The sequence below is a fragment of the Lingula anatina genome, chromosome 1 (assembly GCF_051362555.1).
Source record: "Lingula anatina isolate TDL-2025a chromosome 1, LinAna3.0, whole genome shotgun sequence".
Taxonomy (NCBI): domain Eukaryota; kingdom Metazoa; phylum Brachiopoda; class Lingulata; order Lingulida; family Lingulidae; genus Lingula; species Lingula anatina.
The window spans coordinates 49,166,601-49,185,984 of NC_141767.1; the positions used below are offsets into that span (position 1 = coordinate 49,166,601).

The 19,384-nt window shown below is 34.1% G+C and overlaps 2 protein-coding genes across 8 annotated transcripts; both read right to left on the bottom strand.

Moving 5' to 3' along the window:
- Window positions 1-197: 197 nt before the first annotated feature.
- Window positions 198-6,168, bottom strand: LOC106150461 (uncharacterized). 6 transcript variants are annotated; one of them, XM_087001798.1, is made up of 11 exons: window positions 5,879-6,168; window positions 5,140-5,189; window positions 3,634-4,363; window positions 3,210-3,350; window positions 2,784-2,873; window positions 2,445-2,576; window positions 2,172-2,310; window positions 1,895-2,007; window positions 1,564-1,687; window positions 1,259-1,346; window positions 198-941 (listed from the first exon to the last, which is right to left on the bottom strand). In XM_087001798.1, the coding sequence occupies exons 2-11, from the start codon at window positions 5,160-5,162 to the stop codon at window positions 824-826; spliced, it is 1,698 nt and encodes a 565-aa protein (XP_086857924.1). In that variant the 5' UTR covers window positions 5,163-5,189; window positions 5,879-6,168; the 3' UTR covers window positions 198-823. The 6 variants fall into 6 exon arrangements, with proteins under 6 accessions (XP_086857924.1, XP_086857923.1, XP_013378750.2 ...); XM_087001797.1 differs by having other exon boundaries at window positions 5,140-5,246; XM_013523296.2 differs by lacking the exon at window positions 5,140-5,189.
- Window positions 6,169-7,652: 1,484 nt separating this feature from the next.
- On the bottom strand, window positions 7,653-18,837 carry LOC106150457 (prelamin-A/C). 2 transcript variants are annotated; one of them, XM_013523288.2, is made up of 12 exons: window positions 18,312-18,837; window positions 14,285-14,417; window positions 13,929-14,078; window positions 13,557-13,727; window positions 13,231-13,356; window positions 12,752-12,972; window positions 12,272-12,485; window positions 11,930-12,034; window positions 11,514-11,633; window positions 11,233-11,256; window positions 10,700-10,789; window positions 7,653-9,418 (listed from the first exon to the last, which is right to left on the bottom strand). In XM_013523288.2, exons 1-12 carry the CDS (start codon window positions 18,719-18,721, stop codon window positions 9,383-9,385), a joined length of 1,800 nt encoding a protein of 599 aa, XP_013378742.1. In that variant the 5' UTR covers window positions 18,722-18,837; the 3' UTR covers window positions 7,653-9,382. The 2 variants fall into 2 exon arrangements, with proteins under 2 accessions (XP_013378742.1, XP_013378743.1); XM_013523289.2 differs by lacking the exon at window positions 11,233-11,256 and having other exon boundaries at window positions 18,312-18,836.
- Between the last annotated feature and the right edge of the window lie 547 nt (window positions 18,838-19,384).

Sequence of the window (19,384 nt, forward strand, 5' to 3'; positions counted from 1 at the left end):
ACAAAAATGCAGTTTGGAAGTTATGGGGTGAAAGTCGGACAGCAATGGTGACGACTTGGACCGACAGACCAATCAGAATATATACATACAGTGTCTGAATATAAAAATAAAAATGTTACATATTATATGGCATTACATTTTCCATTATTTTGAAAAGTTATCAACAAGTACAGGTCTTTTTTACAAAGCTTTCATAATAATAATTATCATACTTTATTTCAAAACAACCCACAGTAAAGTTGAAATTAAAAAATACATGACATTGCAACTAAGTTTTACGCAGACGATCTACCATACCTTTCCAGGATGTCTGTTACTGCTTTAAAAGTGATCAAAAGTAACCTTTAAAACACATCTTGGGTATATGCTTCAGTCTCTATTAAATAAGTCCAAGGTTACAATGCCACGCTGGAAACCCGAATGTCCTTTGCTCATAAACCATTCAGTTCTCTCACCATCCCCATACATTATTACTGCCGGTAACAAGATTTATATAGTACTATCTCATGGCAGATAACCAAACATCTATCCAAGCATCCCTGCTTGGTGTTATGCTCATCTGTCACCTTGCTAATAAACATCAGATTTACAAATGAATGATGAAAGGATGCAGCTTCAAAAATAAAAGGTGGGTGTATCAGATTAGAGCGTGATCTGATGTTTGGTAAACTTACTAGGTTTATCAATGAATCAAGGTGACAGTTAAGTGTGCTTGGTGTACTTGGTCCCTAGCTGTCTGTAGTGCTTAACCCTAAATATTGGGAATGCACATGCAGTTAGTGAACAGATGAAACATATGAACATCTCAGTTGCAACTCCTGTGTTAACTCAATGCAGAAGCCCATGTTTCACTACTTGGTTCATTTGGTATCACCCAGCCCACTGGCAGATGACTGCTGCCTGGGGTATCTTGTGACACAAGGAAGTTGTCCCACTGTTGTCTGAAATGGTTATTTTGAAATAAATATCAGAAAGGAAAGTTATCCTTGTATGCCATTTAAAATAGCACAGTAAACATAACCCTTAATAGTGCATACACTTATGTTATTGTTTTCATCGAAAAAATGCAAAAGTATACCACATTACCAATTAAAATATCAAAAACTTGATATGACAAACACATAGGCATTAAATAATTTATTTTTGTATATCATTCAAAACATTAAAATGTGTAACACTGTCAGAAATTCAATCACCAAAGTCAAAATTTCTACATTATCATGCAAACGCCTAAATACAAACAATATTTAGTACATACCTTATTTGAAGTAAAGATTCTACACTGTTCTCTGCTTGATCATAATACTGTCTAAATGGATAAAGAAGATCGCCAGGAAGAAGAAGAACTGTAAAAAATCATTAATCATATACACTATTTTGCAGTATATTATCTATTCAACAAAAACAAGTTTGGCTTGCATGCATTCTCTGGTTGGATTTGCTGAATGAATTACATTCAATTAATTGTCATTATCAAAACATCAGTCTTCAACAAATTGCTTGCTTAAAAGTGAACTTAAAACAGATGTCATGTGTGATGCAAAATAAGGTTTACAAACAAACCTTCTTTTCCAAAGAGCCATTCCTTTATTTTTCTTTCCTTCTTTCGCTTAAGAACTTCTTTTTTCAAACGTGCTTCTTCTCTCTCCTTTTCTAAGTTTTCTTCTTGTTCTGTTTCCAACATTACCTAAAATATATTGATGAGTTAACTTCAGTAAGAAAGATTTTCTTTTCATAGTCAAAGATTTTGATCTTTCATGGGAAAAGTCAACCACAATTGTATCAATGGAGATCAAAAATAAGACAAAAGGAAATATAAAATGCTGAGCAGCAGCAAAGAAACTGAGTGAAAGACTGACTATTATGGCAAAATGGAATGCTATATTCTTAAAACCTCTAAAGTCCGCTGTTCAGCTTCATACGTCTCTTTTTGTTTGTTCATCATTTCTAAAAGAGTCTTTGTTGTGTCTTCAAAAACTTGATCGCATTCCTTTGGAGGATGAAGACCTGAAAACAAAATAACAGAACTGACCTGTTACCAGTGCTGGCACTTCATGGTATTTAGATTGGCTGTTGCTTTTGGTGACATAAATAACTATCTAAACCATGCATTTATATGCTCTTCAGTAATATATCATTTCAGCAAATCTATAATACTATAAATTCCTCACCTCTTTCGTGTGCTCTCTTCATTCTGAGAGTTCTCAATTTCTGCAGACCTTCAACTAGTTGAATGGCCTTAAGTGCCTCTATGTTCTTCTTTCTTACCTCACCTAAGATAGAATCTGCTGCTGATTTAAGATCTTTTGCCTAAATGAAACAAAAAAAGTTATCTCTTAATCAAGAGATATATTCATTTAACAGAAAATACTAACATGTTCACTTGTAAATTAACAAAAGTGAAGTTTTGCTTTATTGTCATCATAAACTGATAATTATCTTACCCTTTTCTTATCCTGATCTTTTTGATAAATAGCATTTTGCCAGGCATCAATTTGTTTATGAAGTTCCTCTCGTCTCTTAAGCGCCTCTACTTCGGATAACTTTTCACTTCTCTTTTGTTTCTCTCTCCTGATCTAAATGGTTTAGGAGTCAAAAAAATTATGACTTACAATTTCAACTGACATGAGCAAATAAAATCAATATAACAAGACACTTAACTTATTACATGTCATTGATAGCTTTTCAAAAATATCTAATATCATCAATCTAACATTTCAATAGTCTTTAATATTTACTTTTAATTGTACACATTGCTTTAGGCATTACCATAATTTTCCCACCTTTCTTTTCTCTGCCCTTTTTATCTTTTTTGCAATAACCTTTGTTAAGTTAGGATTTAACAGGGTCTCCTTCAATCTCTGCAGCTGCAACTAAAACAGAAAATCATATATGAAATATCTTTGACTAACCAAACAATGTTGGTTGGAATCCTCTGAAGGGCAACACAACACTATTTTCTTCTTCTATAAGATCTATTTTCTTCCTGAAGATTTTTTCACATTTCCATATCCCTTATAAAGAAAAATCTCATAAAATATATCATCTAAGTTTCTTGAACAGACTGATGGAAATAAGTAACACAAAGTTTTGAGAAGGGTCCAAAGCATTAAAGAGGGAAATCAATGTTGACTGGATCTACCTGTAACTATATGTACCTTCTTAAATACAACTGATGAATATTTTATGGAGAATACTCAAGCACATACTTTTGTTTCCAGAGATTTAGCATAATTCTGTTCCCAGTCAAAATTAACATCATGTAAATGTTCTCTCAGATTTTGCTGCTGAGACTTCAGCTGATCAAAGATAAGGATGGTTGATTTCACAAGGTCTTGGTACTCAGGGATCTGAAAAAAACATTATTTATTAATCACATAATCATCAATATGCCTTACTGAAATACTGAAATTCATAACCCTTAAAGAATTATAGTTTGTATTTTTCTTTAAATCTATATGAATGAGTATCATATATATAACAGCAATATTATTTTTGATTGACTATTAATCATGAATTATTTTTTAAAATTAATCATATAGTAAATCTACTGAGAATTGCTATGCCAAAATCAACCACACTAAGCAATTCAACAAGGACTTTTTTTAGGATATTTATTTATAAAAAACTTACTGAAACGCTTCCATTGATTACTTTCTTCTCTGAACCTTGTTCACTTTTTACGGGACATCTGGATGATAACCACCTCTTCACCCATTCCCTGTCAGCATCTCTTACAGATTTACAATCATTCTCTAAAGAATGAGGTTGAAAACCAGCATTTTCTTCTGGTCTACTCTGCATGCTATTGGTCTCAAAAAAATTCTCATTATCTGACATTCCATACTGTCTCTCAAATGAAGTAGACCCTTTGTCCTGATAATGGTATGGGTTTATGATTGTGTGACTAACTGGTGGCAGTAAATTACTTTGCAACTGAGGATTGTTTATCTTATTCATAGGTTGTGAGTATCCTTGAGAAACAGCATATGGCCTCCCCCCAGAATGGCCTGGTGGCCAAGGTGGCCTAGGACATGATTCTCCAGGAAAACTAGGTGATGGAGACTTTCCTTGATTATAAGAAAAATCTAATTGTGGCTGAGGCTGTTGGGGGGGAGGAGGTGGTCCTTGTTGAAAAGACAGAGGCAATGGAGGCGGAGGAGGATACCCAGGTGGAGACTGCATCCAGGCCTGTTGTTGTGAACCACTCCATCTGGGAGTACTGAATCTTGCAAGATCTTGTTGTGGTGGAGGCAGTGATAGGGGCATGTTTGTCATCCCTAGGTTGGTTTGCTGGGGCTGGCTAAGCTCCTGTGATTTATTATGTTGCCATGGTGGATGATAAGACTGCATTTTAGCTCCTCTAAAAATACATAATGATAATACTTGCAAATATGAGTTGACTGAAATCATTTAAATGGATCAAAATTTAACAAAACTCACAAAAAGAAGTATATGAGAAGAAAGGTCCAAATAATCAGATCCAAATAATAATGTTTACCTTTTTAAATTTGTTATATTATATAACAATAGCAATAAGAGTGCTTAAAGGGATAATAACTTTGTATGATATCTATATTTCACAATATAAACATTGTGAACAACTCATAGAAATATAATATATATTCTGTTTTACCTCAAAAACGGCAGTTATAGCTATTATTCTGATATCTGTGCTTGTCTTCAGATCACGTGACCCCCATTGATGGCTGTACTCAGTTATAATCTTTTAAGAGATTTTAACAAAAAAACAAACTTTTTAGAAAAAAAACAGGGACTAACTTTGAATGTAAAAATGGATTTATTAACCATTGGCAAGTATGGGGAAATTGTTGTTTACTCCAGGAAAATTCATTTTTTGGCCAAAACGAAGAGTTATTATCCCTTTAAGGCTGATTAAATTCAGATTAAGGTATCAGCTCAGGTGAGACTCTCTCTACAGTTCTACATAAAAAATGGGAAAAAAAAATAAATCAAGCATTAAAATGAAAGGGCATAAATTCAAGATAAGAATGTTTGTCAATTTGCAATGCAATAAGGTTCAGGATAAATAAGATAGCTCCCCATCCCTTATGTATAACAATATATAACGTTATCTTTTAATAAATTAATTACTTCCTACCTCAGTTACGACCTTACATATTACACAGGTGAGGCCCCATTCCACCCAGAGTTACACATTCTTGAGGCTAGATATGATGACATTAACAAATGATGAGTGTTTGTGGTAGTAGTTTTTCGACTCTCTAAACAGATGGAAAAAAAAAAAATACAAACTTTATCAAAATGGTGCATGTACAAAGTGCTGTGAACCATTCAAGATGACTTTCACTCCAATAAATAATTATACTGAATTTTAGTGTAACAATTTCCATTAACGAATTAATTGTCTATGGGCACCGGCATGACTTCAGATCCAACTTAGTCTTTCACTTTAAGTGCTCAGAGAAGTATAACAGAACAATTTCACATCTTCAGTTTCAAATCTAAAGTGTCTTTATTATGTACAAAATGCAGACTTTATACTAATTATCTACAGGGAAACCATGCGTGCCAGTGGCTGCTACTTATTTACATACTTATTGTTGTGCAATATTTACTGACCAGTGATATGCATCTGTCTCAGGGGTACATACAGGCCTCTGCAGAGAATGATAATTATTTATGCAGAACAGACACAAATTAGATAATATCATGCTCACTAAAAATGATTACACCAATGTGGAATTTGGTGCAGGATTCCACAAAAGGGGCATAAAATGTAAATAAAAATCCAAATGTACTAAAAGGTGCGGTCACGGACACGCAGTTTCACCAGGATGTGGTTTATTAGTCTTGAAAACTTGTAACAAAAGGTGGAAGTGGAATGAGGACTTACCTGCTATAAGTACCTAGCAAGGAACTTGTAACGTTTTGCCCGAAAACTGAGGCAATATTTCGTCCAGCTCAGTCGAAGTATTTTTGATGATTTTACTATAAGTTATCTCGATTGGCTTACTTAGAATCGAATCATCTGTGGTTTGTTAAATACGTTTTAACCCCGCCTAAACCTTCCAAACATACAAGGGGTGCTCTACTTAGCAAGCCTCATACAAAACCAGGGGTAATCCTAAGATTCAGGGGTAATCCTAGAGATGTAAGATTCTGTAAGATTCCATGGAAGCTGCCATATTGTATTTCTCAAAACTATCACTGTGCGGAATAGATGTGATATTTTCAAAGATAAAAACATCATTTGTACATGGCAATTCATATTAGGAGTATTGCAGATGTATGTATTAGTAATAAAAATAACAACTCTTTATGAAGGCAATATTTGATCTTAACAAAGCAACAAAATGCTACACAATCTTTATTTTAGAGGCCATCATAGTTCACCAAGCGTACAAAAGATGCCACTGCATATCAAGAGAAGCATAGTCGAAGTTTTTTAAATAGTGTTTTTATGAAATTAGTTTAAGATATTTAATAGGTTTCGATCGTTTTTATAGTAAACTAGAATGGTTGTCTAAAACGTTATATATTTTTTTTGTTTGTTAATTTACCAATCAAGGTGACTGTTGAGCGTGGTTTAATTTAGGCCAATCAAAATAGAATAAAAAGATAATTTTTGCTAGTTTCTGGATGGTAACATTGATCTTTTAGAGAAAAGCAGAAAATGCATAATCTAAATTTTGTTTAGAACCTAACCCATGTTAAGACTAGTTTAATGAACCCTTGATTAAATGCATACTATGTAATAGGGGTAATAAATAGAATATAGAGATTTAAGTTAATAATTTTCCCTGAAAACCTGAGCAAATTTCCATTTTTACCAATGTATTTACCTCATCTAAGAAATGAAGTTGTGAATATCACAATCTAAAAAAAAGGAAAGTCTTTGGGCTATGTTATTTTCTAAATTTAGGAGTAAAGTTTTCCAGGGTTTAGTTACACCCCCCCCCCCCCCCCCCCCCAAAAAAAAAAAAAAAAAAAAAAAAAATTACAGCTTGAAATTGGGTCCAAAATTTTAGTCTGACAATTTGTCCACTTCATATCAGGAAAATTCCAGTTATTCATGCAAAAAACTCAACATATTCCCCTGAAACATTAAAGATGCATATAAAGTCAGATTTTGCCACAAAATCCCACCATATAGTTTCAAGTAGTATAATTTGGAGAAATATCAAAGGGCACGGTTTCATATTTCCTGAAAACTGATATATAAACAAATTTTATGCTTTATATCTGTGCTATAAATACTAGCATTAGTCACATTTGAAAAAGTATGCAACTGGGAGTGCAGTTATACATCCAAACAGGTATCATACAACAGGTATCATATTCCATTTAATTGGGCTACTACAAATTTATATTGGGTCAAATACTTATATCTTGATCCAAGTTTAGACCAGCATTTGGGCTTTTAATAAACTCAGCCCTCATATTATGAATGTGGTCAATCATAAGGCAGAACTCAAAAACAGATTTATAGAATTTTAACACAACCTTGGACATAATGACAAATTATGTCCAAGATGCAACATTGGTGCATTTAGGTGATTAAAGGAAAAACTTCCTGGAAAATTATTATTGTTTATCTATTTATTTATTTATTGCTATTTTAAGGTCTTATGTTCATTGTGACTTCAAATAAGGAACAACAATTGTGATTATGGGTTTTTCATTTTTTTAATTTCTAAGATTTCTAAACATACACGTTATCATATATAGTATCAAAATTGCACATGACTAGGACAAGCAAAAAAAGAAAAAAAACCTTACACCAGCATTCCTACAAGCTAGTGTTTACACTATACAAGTAAGGCAGTGATGTAGCCGTGTTGTTTAGTAACAGAGACAAAACAACGTCTTTCTATGAATTTAAGTATCATCAGATAATAGAACATATCTACAATAGATATCAATGTAGAAATTTCCTTGAGCAAACTGCTGTTTTCTTCTCAGTTTCAGTTATAGTTAAATAGGATGCCTCAGCCATGCTATTTTGAACAAAGTGTTTAAAGTTAGTAAAAATTTTTTTTGCAAGTTTGTTTTTAAACCAGTTTCCAAAATGAATGAATCACACTTATGTTGTACTCCTGCTTGTATGAAATACAATTTTCTTGAATTCTTCACAAATCTAGTGGACAGACTAAAAAAGTATATTAAATATATACATCAATGAGCTGGTAATGACGCATTATTATCACAAAACAAGAATCCTTTTCAGAGCATTCATTTAGCCAACTAAATCTACTATACTATAATAACTATACAATCAAATTTCAGCATCTACACAGACTAGAAGCCATACAATAAAATAACATAATACAAGGGTACTAAAATCTACTTCAGCTTTAATGCAGCTGTCATATACAATAAAACTTCCCTTCAAAAGGCAACAATGAAAGAATTTTGCCAACTTTCAAGGGGCCCAAAGTTAGTACAGTATCTTTTCACATCACCTTTGAACAATCTAACAGGACGAGAAAAAATATTTTTGACATCAGAAAATATCAAAAGTACTTTGCCTCTCCCTTGGGTATTACATGAAGGCCACTGCTGGACCTCAAATCATACTCAAACTTTAAAAAAAATAATAACATCTGGTTCAAAAACACCGAAGACTCAGATAAGTACACTTCTACACTTACATACAGGTTTTCTGCTAAAAAAATATGCTATACTTGACAGGAAAACAGAGCACATAAAGTGTGGCATGAAGCATGATCAAGCACGTTTGACTTTATTAAAATATCACTTCCAAGTGGTATTTTAACTGACAATCTCATTTAAGCACTACTCAAAATCTATACAGCATCTCATTTGTGATTTAAAAAAAAAAAACAACAAGGTCGAAGGACACCACTCCTTGTGAACAATCATTTGACAAGGAATTCCCTTGCTTAACTGATATTGAATAGAGAAAGACACTTTGTAATGACTTAATTTTAACTCTGATTATATTGCCACTTTAAGGATCTTTCTAATCTAAAAGGAATGCAACTTATCAAATGTAATTAAACAACATTAGTTACTGCCATGGTATACATGGGTAACTTAAGATCAGCATAGTTCAGTCACAATCAATGCCCTCCCATCCTTAATCCTCACGAAAAGTTGTCTCATTTTTATCAAGCATTAGAAAGCATGACTGTTAACAATGCTGTAGAATTTGAATTCCCTCTTTCTCAAGTCCTCTGGTTATTATTTCTCTTCTAAAATGCCATTAGATTGCCTGCCAAATTAGCAAAATATTGAGTACAGGGTCACTTGAATGACATGACGGATGCAGTTCTTTCTGACACTTTTGTTCTCGTATTGTGATTCTAAATACCACTTTACAGTGCTCTGTTGAAGATAACAAACTCCCTGTTCTGTACCCTTGGATGGTAAATGTTTACATGACTATGCATTCCTTCTCCTTCTGTCCACCCTGAAATTACCAAATTAACAAAGAGAATTAAATGTTTTACTGGATAAACCACAAGAACTAATTTAGTGCTAAATATGACATTATATCATGCTTGGAGTACAAAAAGCCTGAAACATTGCAAAAGCTGAATAAAAGCTGAAGTGTCAGTTCTGCCTCTGGCAAAAATGGATATGCAGACTATCACCAAATGTGTGTTACATACAAGCATGTAATGAATAATAAAATACTTTTAAAAAAGGAAAACATTTAATATGAATGCACACAATCAAAATTACCCTATTCCTTATATAAACTACTATGACACACAATGCACTTTTATTCCCAAACAGTTTGTCACTAGTCCACTTTTAGTTCTTCAAAATATATGATGATGCATTTCCATCAAATGTTACAGATATGGGTTAAACTGTTAACATGTTTTACCACACTAAATTTCTAAATAAATCAAGGGCAAGGCCATTTGATGATCATTCATAATTAGCATTTTTTGATCGTGAATGTATGACACCTTTACCATGTTCTGATTACAACAGAAAAGCACCACTTGGCTGTAAATCCACTAGCATGCCAACAGATTACAATTTCACGATTTTAAACTACACAATAATTCAAAATACATTTCATTCATAGAAACTTACTTATTTATCTGCCAAAAATACATTTAATAAAATTAATGAAATATACAGGAGGGGTTTTGTACAGTGGTATCTGCATTAGGGACTGGTGATAGATATCTCCTTTATGATGCCTTGCATGTATAGGCACAGTGTCATAAGAAGCATCTCTTCAAGGAAAATCAATCCATGCACCAAAACAAATACCTTTCCACAGCCTGCAGGGAGGGTAGGGAAACTCAAATAATATAAATACATTAATAGCAACTGCCACTGAAAACTGAAAGCATATATATATATAACTAAATTAAGATCACACTTATACTTTGAGGTATCCCAGCTTGACTCCACCACAAGGAAAGACCTAATAGGGAAAAAGGTGACCCTTTAATAGTGGAAAACACCTTCACTAATTTTTAGATTTTGTCATTTGTTCTTTTAACCATGATCATCATCAAATGGTCTTACCTGTCACCAATAAAAACAACAGACACGCATAAATAGCCCTTAAAATCTGTTTGCCTAATAAAATTGTGAATGCTTAAAAAACGGACAAAAGCCCATTTAATTATTCTCATTACATAATCTTTCATACATACATGATTGACCTGGAAGCATAATTAAACAAGAAACACTCAACATACAAACAAAAGTGTTAACCACCCACCTCAACTCCGCTATCACCTGCAATACGGCGGCCCTTGTACTCTCTGGTGGTGTGTACAACAGATTTCTTCATTTCTCTCCATGCCATTTCCTACGTACAAAAAAAAAACTGCTGTAATAAATTTAAGCTGATGTTACATGACAAGTAAACAGTACTTCCATTTTCATAAACCATTCCCTATCTTATGAATGTTATTAAAGCATAAGTAACAATCTTGTTTTACAAAAACACTCCTGCCTCAGAACAGCCCAAATGATCAAAAATACATCAACTTCAAGAAAACAGAAGAATTTTTCAAAATAACTAATCAGGACAGGTTTCACATATTAGTATTAATTTTTGTATAATTGATTAAATAAGGATAGGATCAATGATATACTTGATCACCATGTGCAGTTAGTTTAGCTGGAAATCAAAGTTAGGGTTGAAGGGGTAATAACAACATATATAGTGATTAATATTTAAAACAAGTAAAATTGGTAACACAAAACTTCAATATCTGTTAGTCTGAAACTGGAATCTGCAATACTCACAGTATCTGGAATCACTTGCAATATCTAAACACACAGTAAGGCACACACTCAGACAACTTCCATCTTTTCAAGCACAGATATTATTTCCACACAGCATTAACAGGGCTAGCATTTAAGTACACATCTAAGCAAAAATCTAATCGCCAATATTGTAGAATCTATCTGTCTGATGAACACATTCTTTTCTCAAAGGATACTGATAAACCCATGTTATTCCATCAATGAGAGTGCAATTAGTGTAATAAATACTAAAGGTTTTAATTCAATGCACTTTTCTTTACCTCTCCCTGTGGATTCAAGAGAGCAGTTCTCATGTTGTCTGCAATGAACCACCTCTGGCTCTTCATTTTCAAATCATCCGGAGGGTGGTGTGTTACCTCATCATTGTCAGCACTCCAGACCTAAAAATAAATAAATAAATAAATAAATATATATATATATAAAGAGAAATCAAATATACTGCAAAAGCTATATGAACATCTCAAAGGAAGGCAAATCAAGAGAACTCTTGGTTCCTTCTTGTTGATGTATCTCTGCTGAATCTAACTGGGCGCAACGTTAAATATAGTGCCAAAGTACTGGTGACTCAATGAAATCCTTTAAAAATACTGACTGTTTTCTTTATTGTTTTAGTTATCCACATTTTATCTACAAAAGTAAGAAAAAATATTCTAAATAGTTGATGCTGAAATCTTACAGTAGTAGTTGCTCCAACTTTGAGATTCAAAGAACGATGGAATTTGTGAGTGGTTTCCTGATCTCCTGCCACATGTTTCAACTGCCAGCCTCCAAGGTGGACATCCTAAAATATCAGAAAATTATAATCTTATTTCACTGAAAAAAGTAATAAAATATTATAACAACATACAAAATTCTTATTTCATATACTCAGCCTGTTACACTGACTTTATAACTGAATAGAAACACACTAGTTTTAAGAATTTGTATAAATTGGACATAAGGAAGAAACACTGTATGTATAGAAATACATATCTTTTCTAAAATATATATTTTTATAAAAACAACCTCAAACATTCACCTTCTCTGTTGGGTTGGTGATTTTGATGAATTTTCCTTCTTGATCAACTTCACTTATCTCTATCCCTCCCTTGGCAGATGACTGGGATGCAAAGCCACTACTGGAACTGGACTGGGAGAACTGAGTGTACTCGGACTCGTCTGTATCACGCTTTCTTTTACGGGCAACTGCACGTCTTGGAGTCTCTTCTTGTGATGACATGGAAATGTTTAGCCTAGAATAAAAAACAAATCGGAACTTGCACAGCATTTTATGAGTTTTGTCAATATTTTTGGTATCATCAACAGTGCCACTGCTCTATATAAATATCAGATTTTGATTTTTGCGAGTAATGACACCGAAAAAAACCCCAGAATATACTTGTACATTGAACACAGACACAAACATAAAGGTAAGTAGACATGCCAAAATAAATTAGACTTAACTTTCAATCTTGTCAGAGCAAATAAATTCATATTTTCCATTAGAAATGGCACACACCTCTCTTCCTCTCCTTCCAAGAGTTTCCTGTAAGCAGCTATCTCTAGATCCAGGGCAATCTTGATATTCATGAGTTCCCCGTACTCCTGCATCTGCTCTTCCATCTGGATACGTAACTGAGCAATCTCTTTCTCACGAGCACTCAAGGCAATGGAGAAGTCCTCCTGCTCCTTGGCCAATTGTGCCTCCAGTTCCTTGATGCGAGCCTCTAGGATGGTGTTCTGGGAAGTGGAAAATAACACAATTTTGGGGATTCTAGCAAATTAAAAATACTTAAAACATGTAAGTACAACTATGTCTTGGTCAAAACTAAATGAGACAGTAAATATTAATGACAAATTGTATTAAGTCACTTTGGGCGCTTACATCAATCACCGAGTTGCATTTATGTATTTCACAAACATTGACAAAGCAAACTTCTGTTATCATTACTTGTTAAATTTACCACATATAAATCACAAAAGACTTAAACAATATACCTGGTTTTGAAGCCTGGACAGTTGTGCTGACATCTCATCTACCTTCTTCCTATAGGTCCTCATCTCCTCACGTGCAGCAGATGCCAGGTTGTCATTGCGCTCTGCCAACACACGCAAATCATTCAGCTGAAACATAGCAAGACTACAGGTAGATGTTTCACTTAAAATACAGAAACATTGGAATATCTTACATACTTAGAAATCACATAAAATAGAAGGGATACATAGCTGATAACGTGCTGTTAACATTACATAATGTTTTTTTTGGTCAATACTTTCTGACTCTCAGAAAATGGAGAAAAAAAAGAGGGGGGGGGGTACTTTACCTTGGTTTCATACATGGTCTCAATCTCTTCTTGGTGCATTCTGGTATAGACTTCTTGTTGTTCACGGAATTCACGTAGGGCGTCTGCAAGCTTGTTCTCATACTCTTGCTGGACACGCCCGTCAATCTCCTCAAGATGCATCTCTGAACGTGATCTGGTTTCATTGAGCTCCTGTGGTAACAAGCAAAATTTCATTTATCCACTTTTCAAAATTCATTTCATTTGGAGATGACATTCAACTCAAGAATCTGCTACCAACTTTTTAAAAATATCCCTTTGCCTTGGTAACGATAAAAATTAGAAAGCAAATCTCCTTATTTCCAAAAACAACTACAATTGAAAAACCAGCAAAAAAAGTTGACTTCACTTTACCTGTGTGTGTATCTGAGCATTGAAAGCAAGTTCTTCTTTGAGACTCTGCACCCTGTTTTCTAGATCAACCCGCAGGAGGGTCTCTTCTTCCAGCTGTTTCTTGGCTTGAGCCAACTGGCGCTCCAAGTTGGAAATTTCACCTTTCAGACCCTGATGTTAAAAACAAAAAGCCAGGTTAATTAAAAATGGATAAATAGAAACAATTCAGCTATGACGTAAGCATTTGCTCATGTTTTATTTGTTCAACTTGCTTTACAAATATACTGAAATGAATTGATAAGGACAACTAGAAAATACCAAGCATACAAAAGTGGCATTAATTAGTTTGAAAACATTTTTGTGCCCATTCTACTTACAGCCCTCTCTCCTTCAGCAGCCTTTGCTCGGGCCTGTGCATCTGCTGCCAGAGATTCCAATTCCTTCAACTTTGCCTCCAAGTCTGCAAGCTTCTTATTGGCAGCAGCAAGTTCCCGCTCTTTCTTGGTGCATCTGAATTGAAAAACAGAAGCATGATGCCACTGCTGGGAAATACTTTCAGGAAAAACAGTATTATGCTTGAAAGGAATTGCAAAGAAAACATATTTGAGCGGAAAGCAGAAAACAGCATTGATTAACTCCCGTCCAATCAACTGCTTGCATGGAGTGCACCCATCATCATGACTAACAGTTAGCTTTTCACCGTGTCATCTTTTCAGTTGTAATCTCAACATGCGGAAGGCAGTTCTCTGCTTCTAAGTCATTCTTTTGTTACTTTAACAGAGATTTTAATATGACCTGTAACCATGACAACAGGTACATGTTTGATTTATATATCATTAGAAATAAAGCCCACACTTTGCAGGAATTTCCCTCTTTATGTCTAACAGATGTATGTGTTTGCCCTCTGCCTATACATCAGCATGGGGCTGCTCACTGATGAATTTCTTTGTGAAAAATAGCAATACATCTATGCAAAAAGAACAAACAAAAGTGATATATGATAAAAAACTTTTTTAAAAGTGACTTGAGATGAGCCATCTTAATATACTGTTTTAATTTTTTGATGGAAAGAAAGTTTTTTTATGTTAGATTAAATATTTATACATTCAAAACTACTAATATTAAAGTAAAAAAAAAGGTCAAATATATTTTTCTTCCTTTAGCAAACATTTATCTTTAATATGTGTCAGTTGCATGTTTCATCATTATGAAGCCTGCCTGAATTTTGAGCAAAGTATTACCACATGCATTGTAAACTGACTGTAAAAACAGGGCATGGCTCAGCAAACAAAAATTTTGACTTTTGATAGTTTAATAAAAATTGGAACAAAATGGAATGTAGCTGCTACCATTGACAGACATACAAACTTTAGGTAGTTAGAAAGAGTTCACTATCCACCAGAACTGATGATTACAATAAAACAAAATTGGCCTGGTATAAAAGTATTTTGGAATTATAGCAAAGGGTCCTTGTTTAATGGGCACAACATAGACCACTGTTTTAGACTACACTGTGTTTAGTTAGTGTATTGTGGTTAACTCATACTGAAAGGTTAAATGACACCTGACCAGGAATACTCCACCTAGCAACATATTAGTAACTAGGGCAAATAAGATGCCCTTGTGCTACCCTCTACTAGGGTCAAAGAGTTTTCTTCACTTGATATTCTCAGATATTTCTCGGACTATTCAGTAGCTGTGGACATTTCTGTCCAGTAAGAACTTTTTACACAACATTCATTACTAGTACATTGACGTCATCACTCAGCTTGCCTCTGGTTCCCTCACACAGCTGACAGATTTAAAAAGAAAAAGGGAAAAAAGAGAATGAAATGAGGTCATATATGAAAATATTTACCTCTTAGGCATTGTGACATGTTATGGAACAAAAGCCAATAAAAAAGTATGCGGGGCAAATGACACAACACAGAATCCTGTTTTGGGGAATGATCTTAATCCAATTGTTCTCCTTTGTTTGAATATAATTTAAGTAAGGTATGCTAGACAACTAAATTTTTTATACTCAAACATGTCTCAATGTCCCTTTAGCACCAAACCTGGTATTAAGCTGTTGGGACAGGGTGTGGTTTTTCATGACCTTTACAGGCACTCTTTATATTTCAATACTTGCCTACTTCATAAATAGATCGTTTTACTACTCTGAATTGCTCAGTGAGCCATTTAAGCTTTTTCAATGGGAAAGCAAATAAAGTCACCACTGGAGCAAGCAAGGATGACAAGCTTCACGACCCACAAGGACCTCTTACATACAGCTATCATGTAATACCTACTTCAAAATTTATTACTCTTATATCCACTATTTCAGAGTTCTTAAGATAAAGCACTTTTAGGAGCAAGTAAACCCCAGCATAGAAAGAGTCACATTTATATGGAGGGGTAAGAATTTAAATTCCTGATACGCATGTCAACTACATTTTTGTACTATCATAACTGTCTAATGGGATACCAGGACAAAGAAGGTCATGTGCAAATAGCTTTATCTTTTTTTATCAAATTAAGTTGGGACATGCATTGTAAACCAAGACCTCACATAAATACTCCTTGGTCAAAAAAAAATAAATAAATAAAATAAATAAAAAAGAAATAAATAAAAAAGAAACTTTTTTCTAAGCAAATTAAATAACTAAATGTATGTCATACAGGATTTTTTCTTTTTTTTATTTCACATGACACTTAATTTGTGTTGGGAAATAAATACAAAACTTTTACAGGAGAGGTAAACATATCATAAATACAGAGAAACAATAAAAATGGAATGATATGGTAATTTCACATAACTTTCACTGAAATTCATTTGGAACTACATACAATATAATAGCATAACATTTATATTTAAATATGGAATATGCCTGGTCAGCAAGTATCAACAAAACTATAAAGCCTCAGTGAATGTGGAACTAAGATGAATACTTGGTTTATTTTCATTACTGTTATGATGATTAAGTCAACACTGGTGCATAAACTAACAGGAGTTAACAAAACCCACAAAGTCGCAGAGAACAATACAACCTTGTGATATCAAAACTCACTTCTTTGGGTAATATGTAGAGCAGTACACGTTCAGAAGCCCCGGTAATCAATTTACTATAAATTCACTGCCTTGGCAGGTGCTATGATGAACAAAGGCCAAGGGAAACAATTAAGATCAATGCAAATTAACCACAATGCTACACTGTACAGTCTATCATGCAGCATGTACCGTGCTTGTGAAAGAGATATTTTTGTTATTCTAAACAATTTAACTGAATATTACTATTTTTAAAAATAAAAGATACATTATGACCATATTTGTTAGTTTCAAAAAAGAAAAAAAAATATGTATGTATATAAATAAATAAATATTTTACAGAATACAATATAACAATCTAACTGGAGACATAATTAATTCTAATAGTCTTATCTTGCCATTGTATGTTTCCTGTTGATGCACTTTTAATACCAGAATAATTGAGGAGGGAATGCGTGAACACTGAGCAGGAACTTCAACTATAATACTAATACACTCTGAAAACACATTAAAAGTATTTTCTTTCAAACTCTTCATGTAATAAAAAAGGCCATTCTTGGATGAAAAATGTTCCTTCCCAAAATTGCTAAAAGTATCATTTACTGTGGGCTTGTGGTTGTACTGATGCCTCTTTCAGCTCATTAAATTTGTTACCCAGTGTTACTGCTGGACATAAAGTAGCGTGGGGGAGGGGCTTATATGCAGCACGCTCTACTTGGCACATCTATTTCTTTAAAAGTTCTAACACAAGCAATATCTGTTCTATCATAAAAATAGTTTTATGCAAACCTGCTTTGTAGACAATATCACCTAACAAGTAGGACGTATAAGATATTTAAACGTGGGTTGATATGATGGATTACTTGCGTGGGCTTACTGGAATGAGTCACAGCTTAGGGCGACAAACGTGCAGCAGTAGCCTACTACCAGTACTGTAGCTTGCGTTTAATTAAATGCATGCTTTCTTTAAATCATATGCAGAAAAGTAATGGAGCTAACTGGCAACCTTGAGGTAATTATCACATGCTGTGAAACCTTTTAGATAGTGTCTAATGGAGACAATGGGTGAATTATCTATTCAAATCTTAGTTGATAAAGAAGATGGGGTAAAATGCATATGCACTTCGAGTTGAAGGTTTTATTATTTTTCCAATAAAAAAACAAACTGTGGCTACAGCCTTTAAGGAGTTTAGCAGTGCATTAAATCAGATTTTGGCAACAATGTTGCAGTCATTATCAATATGTTGCAAACCAATTAATTCTTATTAATGTAACCTAATCCATACATCACCAAAACTGTGACGTACCGACCATTTCCCACATTGAAAATATACAAATAAATAACCAACACGGAAGACAAAACAACTGAAACTTACTTGACCATCCATTCCTCTGCTTCAGCTTTATACTTCCCGACATCAATCTGTAGCTTGGCCTTCTCCTTGCTGGTTTCATCTAAAAGCTTGCGTGCATCTCGAAGCTCACTCTCGTACAATGCCTTTATATTGGTCACTTCACGATGGGTAGTTTCCTCGAACGATCGCACCTGGACCATCAACCGACTATTCTCTGATTCCAAGGATCTTACTTTGTCGATGTAATTTGCTAACCGGTCGTTGAGGTGGACCAGCTCTTCTTTCTCCTGCAGCCGACTTATCCGTGCCGGCGACGGAGGGCGACCCGAGGGAGAGCGTACTTGCGCCGCTGGAGTGGACGTAGCGCTCCCTGTCGACTCCCTAGAAGTCGTAGTGGTAGTCACGGTCTTCTTTACCGATCGCGTAGACATCGCGAGTTATGCACTGTACCTTAGAGGTAGATTAATCTTTAAATGGACTGTGAGCAAACAAAACAATGTGCTCAGATAAACATGGCCGACGCCGGTACGCGCCAGGAAACACGTGACCATAATTGTGGCAGGTGCGCTTGGACTAAGGACAGGGAGAATCGAGGAGCCAAAAAATAAATACTTCTAACATGTTGTTTTGTACCAGCTTTTTGCAATACAATTATCGGCTGATTATACAACTGAAGGATCTGGACAAAATTTTGTTATTTGGTTTTTACATTTCATATATAAATAAATCAAAAGCATTTTTTAAAGCAAGCAATCAAAATACGGTGGGTGAGGGTTTTGATTTCGTTCATTTATAATAGAATTTTGTCTCAATGCATAGGTGATGCATATTAATAAATTAATGCCACTACACTGTAATAACTTAGATTTATAATCTACTGAAAATGATTTTAATAGCCTCTTCAATACTTTTCTAACGTTTATACTTATCCCTTTTTCGTTTATTAAAGAAAAACGTTTTTTAAAAATCAAGTTTTAGATTGACATTTCTTATTCGTTATGCCTGACATTTCGTTATGCCTCTTTTTAAATTAACCGTCCATGCCATGACTTTAGTCAAAGAAAATTTCTTAATTTGAAACAAAAGAAATTATT

Coding starts and splice junctions, on each gene's coding strand:
- LOC106150461 (XM_087001798.1), bottom strand. CDS start 5,162: ATGGGGCCTCACCTGTGTAATAT. Junction 2,577..2,783: donor AAAGGGCAGAGAAAAGAAAG/GTGGGAAAATTA, acceptor TAAACCATTTAG/ATCAGGAGAGAGAAACAAAA. Junction 942..1,258: donor GAATCTTTACTTCAAATAAG/GTATGTACTAAA, acceptor TAACCATTTCAG/ACAACAGTGGGACAACTTCC.
- LOC106150457 (XM_013523288.2), bottom strand. CDS start 18,721: ATGTCTACGCGATCGGTAAAGAAGACCGTGACTACCACTACGACTTCT. Junction 14,418..18,311: donor GCAGAGGAATGGATGGTCAA/GTAAGTTTCAGT, acceptor TTTTCAATTCAG/ATGCACCAAGAAAGAGCGGG. Junction 12,035..12,271: donor TCACCAACCCAACAGAGAAG/GTGAATGTTTGA, acceptor CTGATATTTTAG/GATGTCCACCTTGGAGGCTG.